Source organism: Heptranchias perlo, chromosome 18 (genome assembly GCF_035084215.1).
Source record: "Heptranchias perlo isolate sHepPer1 chromosome 18, sHepPer1.hap1, whole genome shotgun sequence".
Taxonomy (NCBI): Eukaryota; Metazoa; Chordata; class Chondrichthyes; order Hexanchiformes; family Hexanchidae; genus Heptranchias; species Heptranchias perlo.
The window spans coordinates 19,956,288-19,973,956 of record NC_090342.1 but is presented as its reverse complement, the minus strand read 5'-3'; the positions used below and the strand labels follow the sequence as shown (position 1 = coordinate 19,973,956).

Genomic DNA, 17,669 nt, shown 5'->3' with positions numbered 1-17,669 from the left:
GATTTGAGCCCTTGCTGGTTAGACAGGAGCACTCCTCATAAATGGGATGGTGAGCAGCATAACTCACCATAAATGATTAAAACACATTGCTGCCATCCTCCTGACCACAGCACACATTGTAGTCCAAGGGCCAAATTTCTATAATTCTATATGTAGACCTCTTATAGTTTAACTAGCTAATAATACAATTATTACATTTGTAGCACCATGCCCTCCTGGCTGGATAGGATCACTCTATAGTTGCTACTGGATCAGAAAAGATTACAAGAGATGGAAAGATGCATCACATTTCTGTGAGTCAGCGGCTAATAGAGCTCACCTTGTTGACATCAATACCGAAGAAGAACATAAGCTTATATCTTCACATCTGAGGTCTGTGAATGACCTCAGCATGTTATGGACTGGTCTAAATGACATTGAGGTAAGTAGGAAATCTTCTGTTTCATAAATATATATTTTGAAAATTAATGGTGATGAAGCTTGAAGGGTGACCCACAAAGAATGGCCACTTGGAGAAGTTGCTGATGCCTATGAAACCATACCCAGCTTCAGTCACTGCCTTTAGGAAAGGAGAGATATGCTAAGAAGAGTATTTTTATCCCAAATTTTATCAATCAAACACAGTTCATAATTGTATTGATAACAAACTATATAAAGCAAACTGGCTGAATTACTGACTTAGTTCAAAACAAACTAAGGCCCTGAATCCTGGGCTGGGAGCCAAACGTATAAAATCTCTATGTTCTATGTCAATAGAAAGTACAAATTGGTCACATAATTTGAAGTTTTTTAACTTTAAGAAAATTCTATAATGCTGGCTGTCTTGATGCAATAAATGCTTCTGGTTTTGCTTCTGTTTGGTTGATTTTCTTTATTTCAAATGGAGTAAGTGCTCATTTCCTACCTTCTTGCAATAGTTCCATTTCACTTATCAATTTCAACTTTTCTTATGGTTATTTTGTAATCAAGAGAAATGAAGGTGGCCAAACCGGAAAAACCTCCTTGTGCAGCATACTGCCTGTGTGCCACATAGAATGTGTCTGCAGCATGTTGGCAACATATTCAATTTTCTAATATTTCTCCCATACTTTGTTCCCTTCAATTTAAAATTGCCAGAAGCCTAGCTTAAAGTAGGGGTGGCTAAAGGTAGGTGAGGAATGACCCCATAGTAGGAAGTAAGCAGGCTGATCAAAGCCATTTTATTTTGTTGCTACTGCCATATTTTGTTTTTCTTCTAGTTCATGAAATTATCCTACTGTATAAATTAACCAATTCCAGTCGAGGTTGTGTCCACGAATGCTTGAAGCCACAGTTCTGAAGGACAATAAATTATGGATAGTATGCATTTTCCTTAAACCTTTCATAGTTGTTATCTAACGATATTTCAAAGCCTGTGCTCTAATAAACAACGTTTCCAGTCTCAGAACACAGAGCTGAATTTCTCTTGAGCTCATTGGAAAAGTTCTAACCGCAACTAGTTTGACAGGAAATAAAGAAGCTTCCTTTATTAAACTTTGTGTCATATGTAGTCACATGTTCAGGATATCTTGGCTAAAGAAGATTGAGGTGGAGTCTGGCTCTTGAGCAGTATTTTAGACAACAGCAACAATTTGTATTTACATAAGAGTCCAAAGGTGTTTCACCAATGAAATAAGGTAGAAGAAGTGACACCAAGGGCTCGATATTAGGAGGGAGGCGGGTTGGCAGCGGGGGGTCGACTGGGCGCATGGGTAACGCATCCAGTGAATTTGGGATGCTCCGCATGCGACCGCAGCCTAATTGAAGGCACTTACCTTGGCTTCTGGGTTTCCCGTTCTAGACCTGCGCAGCCGCATCACAGGCTGTCAGCAGGAGGAGCCCTATTTAAAGGGGCAGTCCTCCAATGCTCCTCCTGCAGCAAAGAACCAATTTAGGATCATGGAGCAGGCCAGAGGCAAGGCTGCTCCAAGGTTCTCTGACTCCTCACTCCAGGTGCTGCTCGATGGGGTGAGGAGGAGGAGGGAAATTTTTTTCCCATCAGATGGATGGAAATGTCCTCCCTCCACCACCAAGAAGGCCTGGCTGGAGGTGGCCGAGGAGGTCACCAGCAGTGGCAATGTGTCCAGAACCTGGGTGCAGTGCAGGAAGAGATTTAATGACCTAACCAGGTCAGTCAAAGTGAGTATACTTACGCATTCTCCCACACTCCGTCTTCCACATCACCACACAACTCCTTCTGCACTGCCACCACAATGCTCTCGCATCACTCCTCACGTCCACTCAACTATCATCCTCACCTTGCCTGCATGTACTCACCGCCCCAGTTCCCATTCGAACACTACCACGCAATCCAATCCTCATACAATCTCATGGCAATGTCTCACACGCACCCTCCCATGCATCTCCCTCATGCTCACGCTCACCCACACCAACGCATGCAGCGGGTCACCATGCAACCATCACTCAATTATGCCTCTGTGTTTTGCCTTGATAGGAGAAGAGATGCCAGAATGCCCGGGAGAGGGCAAGGACTGGAGGGGGCCTGCCGCACCAGATGGCCTTAACAGATGCGGAGCAGCAGGCACTCGAAATAAGCCGGACGCTGGAGTGCCTGTCCGTGGCGGACGCTGAGACTGGGAGCGCACAAGTGGCTGGTGACAGAAATCTAACACTCAGCACTCATGATAGCGAATGATCTTAGTATCACTTGGCATCTGCAGCACCTCAACATCTGTCCACATTGCTTTCTGTTCTCTTGCAGGGCCATCTGCGAGCACCGTGACTGTGGAGGGCGATTCCTCAGAGGGCCTGCTGGCCTCTGAGGGGGCATCGTCACATCTGAACTAGCCATCCACCAGCGCAGATACACACACCTCGGTGGGTCCCCGTCCTCAATTAGTTGAGCTTGCACATGGTGAGTCACCACGCACATGTGAGCACGAGCAGACCCTGGTGGCAGGGGCAACAGTGGAGAGTCCGCGTCGGTGGGGGCTCTCTACTCCAGGCTCTGCTCAGCTGGACCCAGATGCTGAACCCTGGGTGCCAGCCGTGAAAAGGAGAGTCATCGAGGGGCAGCAGCACATTGCCGAGGTACTGGAACAGTTGCCACGCGCGCTCTCCACGATCACACAGAGGATGGAGGAGTCCAACTGCTGCATGAGTGGAATACTGTCACAGGGACGTGAAGGCATCTCTGAGATAGTGTCACAGGTAGGCGCGGGAACGTCTGTGATTGAGGAAAGGCTAGCCTCCATTGAGCGTCAAGCACGGCTCAACAATGAGTCCATTCAGGCCCTGACAACGGCCGTTTGGATTCAGGGTGAGCAACATTCTGCCGCCTTAAACAGGCTGACAGATACCTTACAACTAGCCTTCCAAGGCTTCACACAAGTCCTCCAAACTGTTGTCCAGCAGGGTGGAAGCAGTGATGTGGGCCTGGGCCAGGAGAGGGATGATGGTGAAAGGGGACATGGAAGTTGGGACGCCACTCAAAGCGCTCCTACGTCTTACCCGTTGCCCCTCTCTCAACCAGTACCCGCAATACTGCCCCCTCTACAGGTGGCAGAGTCTGCCTCTGCACAGGTGCAGTTGGAGCAGTCTTTGGAGGGGTCCTCACGGGTGCCAAAACCCAGAGGGCATCCGCGCAAAGCATCTCATCGGTCAGGGCATGGACAAGAGCAACCTGCCACTATCTCTGCTGAAGCCACAGGGGTAGCATCACGTAGGGGTTCCCGTAAACGTAAGGTGAAGGTTTTGTGAGCACGAAGGGAATGCACAAGGGTGTAAGACAAGATGTCATGTTTTGATTTTATTTTCGTTTGTTTTGCAAAAAATCATAAAAAATTGTTATCACCACTACTGCCGCACCTTTGAAAATCTGATCTGGTTTGTGCAATAATGCCCTTTCCTGAGGATCACCATGAAGACCCACACCTGATGACACCCATTGTGTCACTGCAGAGTGGGTGTAGGTGCATTTGCAGGGCTCTTTTGTGTAGACGACTGAGAGACGCCGGCGATGTCCCCGGTGGCACACTGAAAGGATGCAGAGGAGAAGTTGTTGAGGGCTGTGGTGACTTTGACAGCGACAGGTAAGAAGATGGTGCTCGGGCCAGCCGGGAGCAGCTCGGCATGAAGGAGGCTGCAGATGTCCACAACTACATGTCGAGTGACTCTGAGCCTCCATGTGCACTGCTGCTCAGAGAGGTCTCGGAAGCTGAGCCTCAGTCTGTAGACTCTGTGGCGAGGATAGTGCCTTCTGCGACACATCTCTCTCTGCGGTTGCCCTCTCTCCTGCTGTGCCGCATCCGGGGGCTGCACGCACGTCACTGGGGAACCTGGAAGTGGGCGGGTTGGAGCCGGGCTCCGGACCCGCCCTGGGAATCCCCAATTTTCGGGAACCCCCCGCCACGAATCCCCCAGCTCAGACGTCCAAAAATCGGGCCCCAAGTCATGGAGGGAGAGATTAGGACAGGTGGCACAAAGTTTGGTTGAAAGACACACTTTCAGGTTTGTGGAGAAGTTCAAGGATTTAGGGAGGGAATTCCAGCGAGAGGGGTCAAGGCAATTGCAATCTCGTATCAATGATGGAGTGAAGTTACGGGGTGTGCACAAAAGGTCAGAGTCAGGAGACCAAACGGTGCAGAAGGGGTTTTCATAAAATGTGTGGGGCAGGGCATGGAGGAATTTGAAGATGAGGACTTTAAATTTAATATAATGGGGGGCAGGTATTCATTGTGGGTCAACAGAGTGTTGATGGACAAGTGGGACCCAGTGTGGGACAGGATACGGGCAGTTGTATTTCAGATAATTGAAGTTTTTGAAGGGTATAAATACTTGAAGGGGAAAAATGTGCAAGGCTATGGGGAAAGAGCAGGGGAATGGGATTAGCTGGATTGCTTTTACAAGAGCTGGCATGGGCTCAATGGGCCAAATGGCCTCCTTCTGTGCTGTAACCATTCTATAATTCTAGAGCCTGGGAGCCAGTAAGGAGGACATTGGATAAATCATTAGAGGTGACAAAAAAGCATGAATAAAGTTTTCAGCAGTGGATGGGCTGAGATAGGAGCAGAGGCGGGCAATATGATGAAGTGGAAATAAGGTACCTTGGTGATCGTTAGGATGTAGAGTTTGAAGCTCAGCTCTGGGTTGAACAGAGTGCCAAGTTTTTACATAGCCTTGATGACTTGTGTGAGTGGGAAAGGGGATGGAGCCAGTGGCAAAGAAGTAGAGTTTACGGCAGGGGCCAAAAACAATGGCTTCAATCTTCCTGATATTCAGTCAGAGAAAGTTTTGATTCATCCATAGCTTGATGTAGGACAGGCAGTCTGACAGTACAGAGGTGGTCAAAGGGTCAAGAGAGATGGTGGAGAAATAGAGCTGGAAACTGACTCTGTGCCAGTGAATGATGTTAGGAGAGACAGCATACAGATGAAGTGGCCGAGGATAGGTCCTTGGGGGATCTCCAGAGTTATGGTGCGGGGGCAGGATGAGAAGCCGTGGCTGGGGATGAGCTGGTAGGGGATAGGTTTTAAGTAGGTTCAATAATTAAATAGCTAGAAGCATGTCTGATTTATATTTAATGTATTGTCATGGAATAAATGAAGATTTTTTTTGCCAGCCAGCATCACTGGCATCAAAAATGTGATATCCATTTGTTTGTAATGTCTCATAATCAGGTAATTTTCTGATATATTTTAATAAACTAGTTTTTACTTTGCATCCTAGGACCATTGAGAGGTGGATTCTGAATTAAGTAACAAATGTCATGCTGTATTCAAAATTGTTTTTTGTTTGATAGATCAATTTTTTTTCTAAGCAATTCTACAACTGACAAGCCACTAATAGGGTTACGATGAGGTAAATTGTGATAGATTGTTTCCAGAAAAGACAGAGCACAAATTTAAGATAACCCAAAAAAGAATTAAAGGAGAGGTTAGAGAACAATTTCTTTATGTAGTGGATGGGTTTGAGTGTGGAATTCCCTGCCACAAATAGTTGTTGAAGCGGAGTTCACAAATTCTTTTAAAGGGGAATTAGATAGTTGCTTGGAAAAAAGGGCTATTAATGGGTATGGGGAACAAGTAGGATGGGGGATTGGACTGGTGGTCCAATTAAGTGGTTCATGTGGAAAAGAACACTGGTGCAGACTTGATTGTTGAATGGCCTGTTTCTGTGCTATAACATTCTATGATTCTATGTATGTTTTCATGACAATTTGCTGAATATTTTAGACAGCTGTTTTATAGCATTTGCTTTCTGTGGGAGATTCACAAAGCTAATAAGCCAAGAGAGTGCTTCCTGCTTATTTTGGGAGTTCATAATGAAGAATTTAGTGATGAATGGATGCTAATTAGGATAAGCTTGCTTTCTGATCACATCATCACATTTTTAACCTTTGCCACCACTAGACAACATACACAAACATTTAATCTGTATTTGGAAAATCAAGTATTATTGTTTTCATTGAGTGTTCTTGTGGCTGCACCCTTGCTGGCAAGTGGCATTCCATCACACTCCTTACTTGAGCCTTGTAAATGTTGGAAACGTTTCGAGGTATCTGGAGGTGAGCCACTTGTTATCGAGTATCTAGCCTCTGCCCTGCTCTTGTATTCACATTGTTGATCTGGCTGGTCCAATTCAATTTCTGGACAATAGTGACCCCCCCCAGGATTTGATGGTGGTGGACTTAGTTGGTACTGTTGAAGATAAAAGGGAGATGGCTGGGTTTTCTGACCATTGTCTGGCACCTATGTGTCACTTGTCAGCACAAATCTGAATATTATCCATGTCCTGCTTAGGTAGGCATAGTCTATTTCATTAATGCAGAATTTGTGAATGGAGCTGAATGTGCCATAATTGTCAAGGGACAGCCTCAGTCCTGACCTTATGATTGAAGGAAGGTCATTGATTAAGCAGCTGAAGATGGTTGGCCAAGGGCACTTCTCTGAGAAACTCTTGTAGCGATATCCTCTGACAATCACAACCATCTTTGTATCAGATATGACTTGCCATTGGAGGGTTTTAACTTTGACCTCCATTAATCTCAGTTTTGCTATACAGATAATATACAGATCACTGTTGCAAATAAAACAGCTTTTAACATCTCAACTGCTTATATTTAGACAAAGTTTGAAAATTCTTCAGTATTTGTTTTGTTGCCATCCATTTCTTTGGATAAAATCACCTTTTAGAGGGAGAACAAAGCAAGAGCTCCTCCTGATGGCTGTGTTGATGTCAACATTCTCCATTTTTTTTCTCAAATGGAGGTAACACACCTGTAGGGAAGATTATCTTTGTTTACTATTTATAGTGAAATTATAAATGTGACCAGAAAGAACTAATTTGTGATCTTGCTACGAATGGCAAACAGAGAAAATCTTTCTTATTGCAGATTACTGCTACCATCTGAAAGTACAAGTGCCTTTTTATACAGAGCAACACATCCATCTGAAGGAGCTCAGTTTGCATTACTCAATGCTGCAACCCAAAATCGGTGAAGAGTGGGAAAGAAAGATCATAGATGCTCCCAGCTACATTGGTTTATAGGGTTTTGAAAAAGCTTTTGCTAAAAGAGAAAAAAAAAACAAATTAACTATCTTAACAACTAAAGTTTGGCATCAGTTGTAACTTACTTAAATGCGGAGTGTATTAGAATATATAGTAAATTAATGCTTTTAGCTATTTATCAATTAAACAAAACTGCACTGGAGTTAAAGGACAGAATGGTGACATTCTTTAATCAGAGCTAAATGGAAATTTCAGCCAGGGTGCATGGTGTGTACCAGACACTAGTAACTTATCTCAAAGACTCAAATGTCTAATTAATTGTTGATACTGAAGACCAAGTTTCTATGCAAAACAGGATATGATTTAAGATGAGAACTACATTTATAAGGTGTGGAGATATTCTGGCAAACATAGAAAACCACACTATTAATAGATGCTGGATATTAAATTATGTTACATTATTTTTATAAAGCAATCATTTAATTAATATTAAACAATAAGTTGCATTTCTATAATGTTCCTCACATGCAGAGAGACATCTTAAAATGCTGTCAATCACTGATATACATAGGTACTTTTGCTTAAGTCAAAGTTGTAGTCAATTATATCAGGGAATTACCTCAAATGACTTGGGGATTGATTCAGGGACTGGTCACAAATGCGTTTGGAAATGCAAATTTATAACATAAAATAGCAATTGGCTTTGGTATTCCAGTGTATACTCAATTAAAATGGCTCCTATATACTATTAAATGGTGTGGCTTGAATCTGCATTGTTTAATCAGCATATGGGAGTCATTTATGACCTTGTAAATCCTCTTCTGTGCGACCAAGTCCCTCGCCCCTGCCCCCTCCACCCTTGCTTCTTACATTAGTGAGGAGCTCATGGATTTCTTCATCTCCAAGATAGAGACAATTCAATGACTCTGTTGTTTTCCCTCTTCCCCCTGCCCACTAAACCAAACCTCATTATTCCTGAACCCATCCTAGCCCTGAACCCTTGTCTCTCTTTCTCTCTCTCTCATTTCTGTCTATCTCCCCGCCCCCCCCCCATACCCTCTCCAAGCCCATCTCATCTATGAGACTATCCTTCTGCTCCCTTGACCCCATTCCCACTAAATTCCTGATCACCCAACTTCCCTTTCTTGACCCTATTTTAGGCAACATTATAATTGGGGCCCTCTCCTCAAGCACTGCACCTCTGCCTTTCAAAACTGTTGTCATCACCCTTCTCCACATAAATCTAATCCTTGACTCCTCTGTCCTCGCTAATTACCATCCCATCTCCAACCTTCCTTATCTTTCCAAGGTGGTTGAACGTATTTTCACCCTCCAGATCCGTGCCCACCACTCCCACAACTTCCTGTTTGAATCGTTCAGGTTTTTGCCCCTACCACAGCACTGAAACTGCCCTAACCAATGTTATGAACAACATTCTTTGTGCCTGCAACCATGATGCATGATCCTTCCTCTCTGCAGCGTTCAACAAAATTTATCACATGATCTTCCACTGTTTCCAATCTTAACTATCCAAATGTAGCTAGAGCTTCTCTGCCAAAGGCTTCTCTTCATCCCCCCCACTTTCCTCATCTAAATGCTGCCCCTTGGCAACATCATTCAAAGTCCTGGAGTCAGCTTCCACACTTATGCCGATGACACCCAGCTCTGTCTCTCCAGCACCTCTCTCAATCTTCCAGTGCTGTCAGGCTGCATGTCCAACATCCAGCCTTGGATGAGCCGTAACTTTCTCCAGCTAAACATTTGGAAGACAGAAGCTATTTTACTTTGATCCTGCCATAAATTCGGTACCCCTACCCTGGCCACTGTTTTTGGCTGAACCAGATTGTTTGCCATCTCTGCTTCCTGTTTGACCCCAGGCTGAGCTTCCAACCTTATATCCTTTCCATTACAAAGACTTCCTACTTCCATCTCTGTTAAATCAACTGCCTCCATCCCTATCTTAGTCCATTTGCGGCTGAAACTCTTGTTCATGCTTTTGTCACTTCCAGACTTAATTACTCCAATACTCTTCAGGCCAGCCTCCCATACTCCACTCCATAAACTTCAGCTCATCTAAAACGTAGCCACCTGTTTCCTCACCCCCACCATGTCACGCTCAGCCGTCACAGCATTCCTTGCTGAATTACATTGGCTCCCAGTCCCCGAATGCCTCGAATTTAAAATTTTAAATCTTATGTTTAAATCCCTCCATGGCCTCACTCCTCTCTTTAACTGTAACCTCTTCTAGCTCTATAGCCCCCCACCTCTGACTCTTTGGCCTCGATTTTTGGATGTCCGAGCCGGCGGGTTCGTGGCGGGGGGGCTCTGAAAATCGGGGATTCCCGGGGCGGGTCCGGAGCTCGGGTCCGGAGCTCGGCTCCAACCCACCCACTTCCGGGTTCCCCAGTGACGTGTTTAGATGCGTGCGCAGCCCCCTCATGCAGGACTCCCGCCGGCACTTAAAGCCAGCGGGATCCCACTTAAGGCAATTAATTTCCCCTACTGGGGGAAACACTCCCAGTTGAAATGGACGTGCTGCAGCCATCAGCCTGTGGCAGCTGCAAAGGTCCATTTGACAGGTTTGGTGGGGAGACCCCCACTCATTGCAGGAGACCACTCTGTCACTTTGCACAAAGTTTGACCTCCACCAGCCTCCTAACAATAAAATTCACCAACTTGGAACCTCAACCCCTACATTTACCGACTTGCGGACCCCCTCAAACGTACATCTTCCGGATGGGGGCCGCCGTAGCTGCAGTCATGACCTCCTCGGAGGACGAACAGCATCACCAGCCTCGCCGGTCACGCCATCCACCTATGACACGTGGAGCTCCACAACGCAGTGCTGTGACACATCCACCTGCACAGCAGGAGGGAGGGCAACGGCAGAGAGAGATGCGTCACAGAAGGCACTACCCTCGCCACAGGGTCTACAGACTGAGGCTCAGCTTCCTGGACCTCTCTGAGCAGCAGTGCACATGGAGGCTCAGAGTCACTCGACATGTAGTTGTGGACATCTGCAGCCTCCTTCATACCGAGCTGCTCCCAGCTGGCCCGAGCATCATCTTCTTACCTGTCGCTGTCAAAGTCACCACTGCCCTCAACAACTTCTCCTCCGCATCCTTCCAGGGTGCCACCGGGAACATCACTGCCATCTCTCAGTCGTCTGCACAAAAGAGCCCTGCAAATACACCTACACCCACTCCGCTATAACACAATGGGTGGCATCGGTTGTGGGTCTTCATGGTGATCCTCAGGAAAGGGCACTATTGCACAAACCAGACAAGATTTGCAAAGACGTGGCAGTAGTGGTGATAATATAATATGTAATGTGAGTTGATCAGAAATAAAATGTAAGTAAAAATCATGACAAACCCTCAAACACCCTTGTGCATCCCCTTAATGCTAGCGCCATGTTTGCCTAACGCTTCCTACTACACATATGTGATGCATGCCCTGTGGCTGCAGCACAGGTAGTGGCAGGTTGAGTGAAGTTGACCGTGAAAGAAATGCATGAGAGGGTGAGTATGAGACAGAGCCATGAGATTGTATGAGGATTGAGGATTGGGATGAGTACTGGCGAGGTGAGTACGTGCAGGTAAGATGAGGATGAGGTTTGAGTGGGTATGAGGGGTGATGTGACAGAGTAGTGTTGGCAGTGCAGAAGGAGATGTGGGGTGGGGGCGGTGATGTGGCAGATGGAGTGTAGGGGAATGAGTAAGTGTACTCACTTCGGCTGACCTACTTAAGTCATTGAAGCGCCTCCTGCACTGTATGCAGGTGCGTGATATGTTGGTGGTGCAGGTGACCTCCTCTGCCACCTCGAGCCAGGCCTTCTTGGTGGCAGAGGCAGGTCACTTCCTCCTGTCCGCCGGAGAGATCTCTGTCCTCCCCCTCCTCCTCACCCCATCCAGTAAGACCTGGAGTGAGGCATCATTAAACCTGGGAGCCGCCTTCCCCCTGTGCTGCTCCATGCTGTAATTTTGGCTCCTTCCTGCAGCATCAGTCAGTGGAGGACTGCCCTTTTAAGTAGGGCTTCTCCAGCTGACAGCCTGTGATGTGGGTGCGGAGTCCGCACGCTGCGCAGCTTTCTAGCGCGAAACCCGGAAGCCAAGGTAAGTGCCTTCAATTAGGCTGCGATCGCTTGCGGAGCACCCCGAATTCACTGGTCCACGTTACCCACGCGCCCAGTCAACCCCCCGCTGCCAACCCGCCTCCCTCCTAATATCGAGCCCTTTATACGTCTTATTCCGCCCTTTTGTGCACCCCCTCCCTTTGCCCCACAATTAGCAGCCATGTCTTCAGCCACCAAGATCTCACCCTCACTAAACCCTTCTGCCTCTCCACTTTCATCTTTTCCTTTAAGACTGTCCTTAAAACCTGCCTCTTTGGCCAAACTTTTGGTCAGCTCTCCTTATCTATCTTTCTTATATATATTTCTTATATATTAGCATGGATAGTGGATTGGTTAATGGACAGAAAACAGAAAGTAGGGATAAACGGGTCATTTTCATGTTGGCAGGCTGTAACTGGTGGGGTGCCGCAAGGATCAGTGCTTGGGCCTCAGCTGTTTACAATCTGTATTAATGACTTAGGTGAAAGGACCGAGTGTAATATATCCAAGTTTGCTGATGATGCAAAGGTAGGTGGGAAAGTAAGCTGTGAGGATGACACATAGAGGCTGCAAAGGGATATAAACAGGTTAAGTGAGTGGGCAAGAAGGTGGCAGATGGAGTATAGTGTGGGGAAATGTCGGGCTATTCACTTTGGTAGGAAGAATAGAAAAGCAGAATATTTTTCAAATGGTGAGAAACTAATAAATGTTGGTGTTCATAGAGAACTAGATGTCCTTGTACAAGAAACACAAAAAGTTAGCATGCAGGTACAGCAAGCAATTAGGAAGGCAAATGGCATGTTGGCCTTTATTGCAAGGGGGTTGGAGTACAAGAGTAAGGAAGTTTTGCTACAATTATACAGGGCTTTGGTGGGACCACACATGGAGCATTGTGTACAGTTTTGGTCTCCTTATCTGAGGAAGGATACACTTGCCTTAGAGGCAGTGCGACAAAGGTTCACTAGATTGATTCCTGGAATGAGAGCGTTGTCCTATGAGGAGAGATTAAATAGAATGGGCCAACACTCTCTGGAATTTAGAAGAATGAGAGGTGATTCCATTGAAATATATAAGATTCTGAGGTGGCTTGACAGGGTAGATGCTGAGAGGTTGTTTCCCCTGCCTGGCAAGTCTAAAACTAGGGGGCATGGTCTCAGGATAAGGGGTCGGCCATTTAAGACTGAGATGAGGAGAAATTTCTTCCCTCAGAGGGTTGTGAATATTTGGAATTCTCTACCCCAGAGGGCTGTGAATGCTGAGTCATTGAGTATATCCAAGACTGAGGTAGATAAATTTTTGGACTCTAGGGGAATCAAGAGATGTGGGGATAGGGCGGGATAGTTTAGTTGAGGCCAAAGATCAGTCATGATCTTATTGAATGGCGGAGCAGGCTTGAGAGGCTGTATGACCTACTCCTGCTTCTATTTCACGTGTTCTTGTGTTCTTTGGGTCAGTGTCTGTTTACTTTGTGAAGTGCCTTGGCACATTTTTGTACATTAAAGATGCTATGTAAATACAAGTTATTGTGGTTGTTGTAGTGTGGCCGAAAGCCGCTACCCTCAGAAAATGATGGAATGTTTATTAACTGGGAAAAGTAATCTCGAAAGCCAAAACTGAAATGCTGGGACTGTATATGGGAAGGTCGGAACAGAAGAATGGCCTATGGCACACAGCTGCAGGAACTGGCAGAAGAGAAAGCATAATTGGTTTTGTGGCATCTATTTCCAGCCTAATTATGATGACTGAGTGATTTGACATGCAGTCAAAAGTACATGACTTAAATCAATATGTGTCTTAACAAGTGGATGTCTTCCAAGCTAGTTTTTTTTAAAAATGAGACATTGACTAGTTTATACAGAAGTACTCCCATATCCTACTTCTTTAAATAGAAAGACTTCAAATACAAACCACAACAGTACTGATCTTACTCAATGTAATAGACATAAACATTTTCTTTTCTCAGACAGAAACTGAGCTTCGGTGGACTGACACATCTACCTATAGTTTAAACAGCATTTTGCTGCAGACTCTGCCAACAAATGAGAGTGATTGCTATGCATTACAATTGAATCCAATGGGCCCAGACTATATGCTTACAGGGCTTTTCTGCTTCCTGTCTCTACCATACGTTTGTGAATATGAAGGTAGGTTACTTTTAGACAGCTGATTCTACACTGGAACAAATATTGCTAGCATAATTATATTTATTGAATGACCAAAGCAAAACTAATATTTCCTTTATTTGTATTTATATAGAGACCGCACAATGTGATTTAGTGGCTAACCAAAAAAATTAACAATGCTTTGTTATCCATTTGAAGCAAAAGTGAACTATGTAGGCCCAGCTCATTCAATATCTTATTTTTCCAAAGACCATTTCAATCTATTGTGTGACGTTTTCTTATGACAAACGTTGACTGATTTTACAAGATTATTTAAATTATGGCTTTAAAGACTAAAATAACATAATGGGTTATTCTGGTGGGATCAACCATGGCAGAAGGCTTCATGATGCTTAATTGTACTGTGATGCAAATATGTGGTGGTTGACAGCTGGTGTGGAGCTGGGCAGTTTTTGTAGATCATACAGCAGTAGAAAATAATGTTCAAGGTTTTAACTACCATTTTTATTGTAACAACAATAATCTGCAAGAAATGGACATTGCAGTAAATAATTGTGACATGGAAAACACGGTTAATTTTTAACTTCAAATAAGTTAAATCATCAAAATAAAAGTGAAACTGCAAACCATAACCTTAACCTTGCTCAGGACCACCAAATTCACAAGACATCTCTGGCCTTTTCCATGCTTTGTTTGTTCTTTTCTGTGAACATACTGTTTGTCTTTGCAAATTTCAGATCTGTTGATCTTACATGTAAACATTCACTCCCTCCACCACCGGCGCACAGTGGCTACAGTGTGTACCATCCATAGGATGCACTGCAGCAACTCGCCAAGGCTTCTTCAACAGCACCTCCCAAACCCACAACCTCTACCACCTAGAAGGACAAGGGCAGCAGGCACATGGGAACAACATCACCTGCATGTTCCCCTCTAAATCACACACCATCCTGACTTGGAAATATATCGCCGTTCCTTCATCGTCGCTGGGTCTAAATCCTGGAAGTCCCTTCCTAACAGCACTGTGGAAGAACCTTCACCACACAGACAGCAGTGGTTCAAGAAGGCAGCTCACCACCACCTTCTCAAGGGCAATTGGAGATGGGCAATAAATGTGGCCTTACCAGTGACACCCACATCCCATGAACGAATAAAAAAAGATAGTTTTATTGCTTGAAGTACCAACTTTGTGTTTTGCCATCTGGGGGATCAAAGATTCAGAACCTAATATGTAGAATTACTTTGTTGATCAATGAAAAATCACTCTAAGTAACTCTTTGTGTACATTTTTATCTTCATATTTTGAAAGAAGTTTCTTGTGTCTTTATCGGTCATGATTTTGAATCTGAACCTTTTCTGTGATGGTAGAAGAGCTGAAAGCCCTGGCAAGCTGTCTTGTATTGTTACGGCACAGGTTACGTTAAAGTTATTTGATGGTTTTGAGGGTCTTGCAGGATTTGTTGTGCTTGGAGTCTGCTTAGTGGTTGAAAGTGCCTCTCTGCCCAAATTTGTCTTTTGCTTCCAGTTCTTGTTGAACTGTTTCTATGAATAATACTTCTTCTTGGTTTCCTGGAGTGTAATCAGTCTAAATCGAAGTCTGTCAAAGCGAAATTAATTGCTAATTAAACACTTGTTAACATTGATTTTAGTCATTTTTATTTGCTTTTGTATAAACTTCTGATATTTTTGTATTTTGTGACTTCTGTGGCAATATTGTTTGTGTTAAACATTTGAAATCTGTTTAATAGTTAGGACATAAAATGGCAGTGTTGTGGTTGACTGCTTCTAGGTGATACAATGCTGGGAAGCTCAAGGTTGCTGTCGCTCTTTGTTTATAGGTAGTGTCATTTGGATATGCAGTATACATGCAAGTACATCATGGGATGAGTTGTATCATTTTGCCAGTTTCACCTTCAGAATTTCACCAAAACTATATCTTCTATGTAGGGGTAGATTTTTGTCTTTACTCCCCGGGCATTAAAAATTGCCTGGGTGGAGTGCAGAAAGGAAAATCTGGTTAGGAGGATTGCACGCCCCTTACGGGACCTGCTGGATTTTCCTTCCATTAATTTCAATGGAAGAAAAATCAGGTGGGTTCTATAACTAGCATGCTATCCTCCCTGCTAGATATTCTTTTGTGCGCCCATCCCAGGTGATGCTTAACACCCAGGCGGTAACAATGAAAATCTACCCCGGTTCAATCCACAGGTGTTATGAATTTGAATTATGAATTTGTGTTAAGTTTTTATACTGATTATAAGAATTTTGAAGTAGCCATTTTTAAATGTGTTGTTCTTCAGTCCTAGTTCTTACAAAGACTATTAGACTAAAATTAGAAGACGTTAAAGAAAATGAAGCCACCGTTGTCTGGGATGATTTACAAGATTTGTTCACTTCAACATCTGAACTATTTATTTGGTACCAAACTAGTTCTGGTGAAGGAATGCAGTATTCCCACAGCATATTACTAAATACTACTAAAGCAGCTATTCCTGGGCTGCGCCCTGGACACCACTACTATTTTGCATTAATGATGAGCGACATTGCGGGTGCTCAAAGAACTCTTACTCCAGTTTTGAGTGTAAAAACAAGTAAGTTTCAATGGTGTTGCACTGCTAGATGACTATGTAACATCATTGTTAAATTCTGTGTGATGGTGAATCTGAATGTGGGTGCTGGTTATACCTTCAATTTGTTAGCCTGTGTATATTGTCACAAATTTTATAAAATCTACAAACTCAATAGAATTATTAAAGGCGCACCATGGGATAGTATTTGAAAATTCAGCACAAAGTGATAGGCTGCAGATTTTTCCTTCACGATTTCAACAGAGAGTTTCCAATCTTGACCATAGCAACTGGTGAAGACATATGCTAGAGGTGTTTCCCCTTATAAGAGGGGAAAGGGAAATCTGAGGACAATTCACCCTATTGTGTTCTCGCATGACACCTGGTAGCTGGCATTGGATCTGGTCTGAAATTCCTCAGGATGTCTGAAAGTGGTTCACAGCCAACAAAGTACTTTTGAAACGTAATCATTGTTGTAATGTAGGCAAACATGGTAGGCAATTTGCACACAGCAAGGCCCCACAAGCAGTAATGAAATAAATTATGAAATAATCTGTTATCATGGTATTTTTTTGAAGGATAAATGTTGACCAGGATACCAGGAGAACTCTCCTGCTCAACTTTGAATAGTGCCATACAGGGCCTTGATTTAATGTCTCATTTGAAACACGGTACCTCCGACAGTGCAGCACTCCCTCTGTATTGCACTGAAGTGTCAACCTAGATTGTATGCTCAAATCTCTGGAGAGGGAGATAGAACCCACCAGGCTGATAAATAGAATATCAAGAGCTTTATTTCTCTTACTATGTCATTTCATGATTTTAATTATATCTCTTGATGCTGCCGAAGATTTGGTTGCAAATTCCATGCTAAAGTGCAAAGTTGCTATTTTTCTTTGGTGTTTACTAATTCCAAATTGACATTAGGTTAAAATAATCCTGTGATGGACCAATGCATCATTGCCAGCTTTTTTTACCTCTGTGTTCAGAAGCGAATATAGCAAACATTTTCTTTGAAGATTCAAATCACTCTTATCACCCTTTCCATCTTGTCATTCTGTTAAGTCTACAATTTATATTTTCAAATTACACATTGTTACTATTTGTTGATTCTGCACATTTATTGTAATTATTGTAGCACATTTAGTAAATTTACACTTGCTAGTGTAGTACTGTCATTTGTGACAATGACAAGTTAAAGATAATGTTTGACATCATTATCTATTGTGGATTATAACATTAAAACAGTCCAAGTACAAGTATGTTGATATTTTCAGTTGACAACCCTATCAGCACAAATCCTAAATACGACTATATTTTATAAAAATCTAATAATACAATATTTCATTTTTGGAATTCAGAAGAAACTTTGAAAGC

General features: G+C 43.8%; 1 protein-coding gene across 3 annotated transcripts in view; it reads left to right on the top strand.

Annotated features, from left to right (window-relative positions):
* Positions 1 to 308: 308 nt before the first annotated feature.
* Positions 309 to 17,669, top strand: part of ptprq (protein tyrosine phosphatase receptor type Q) — a 203,270-nt gene continuing 185,909 nt past the window's right edge. For all 3 annotated transcript variants that reach the window (XM_067999470.1, XM_067999469.1, XM_067999468.1), the window contains exons 1-3: positions 309 to 421; positions 13,566 to 13,746; positions 16,026 to 16,316. In XM_067999470.1, coding sequence (XP_067855571.1) covers positions 392 to 421; positions 13,566 to 13,746; positions 16,026 to 16,316 — 502 coding nt within the window. In that variant the 5' untranslated portion in view covers positions 309 to 391. The remainder of the gene's footprint in view (positions 422 to 13,565; positions 13,747 to 16,025; positions 16,317 to 17,669) is intronic.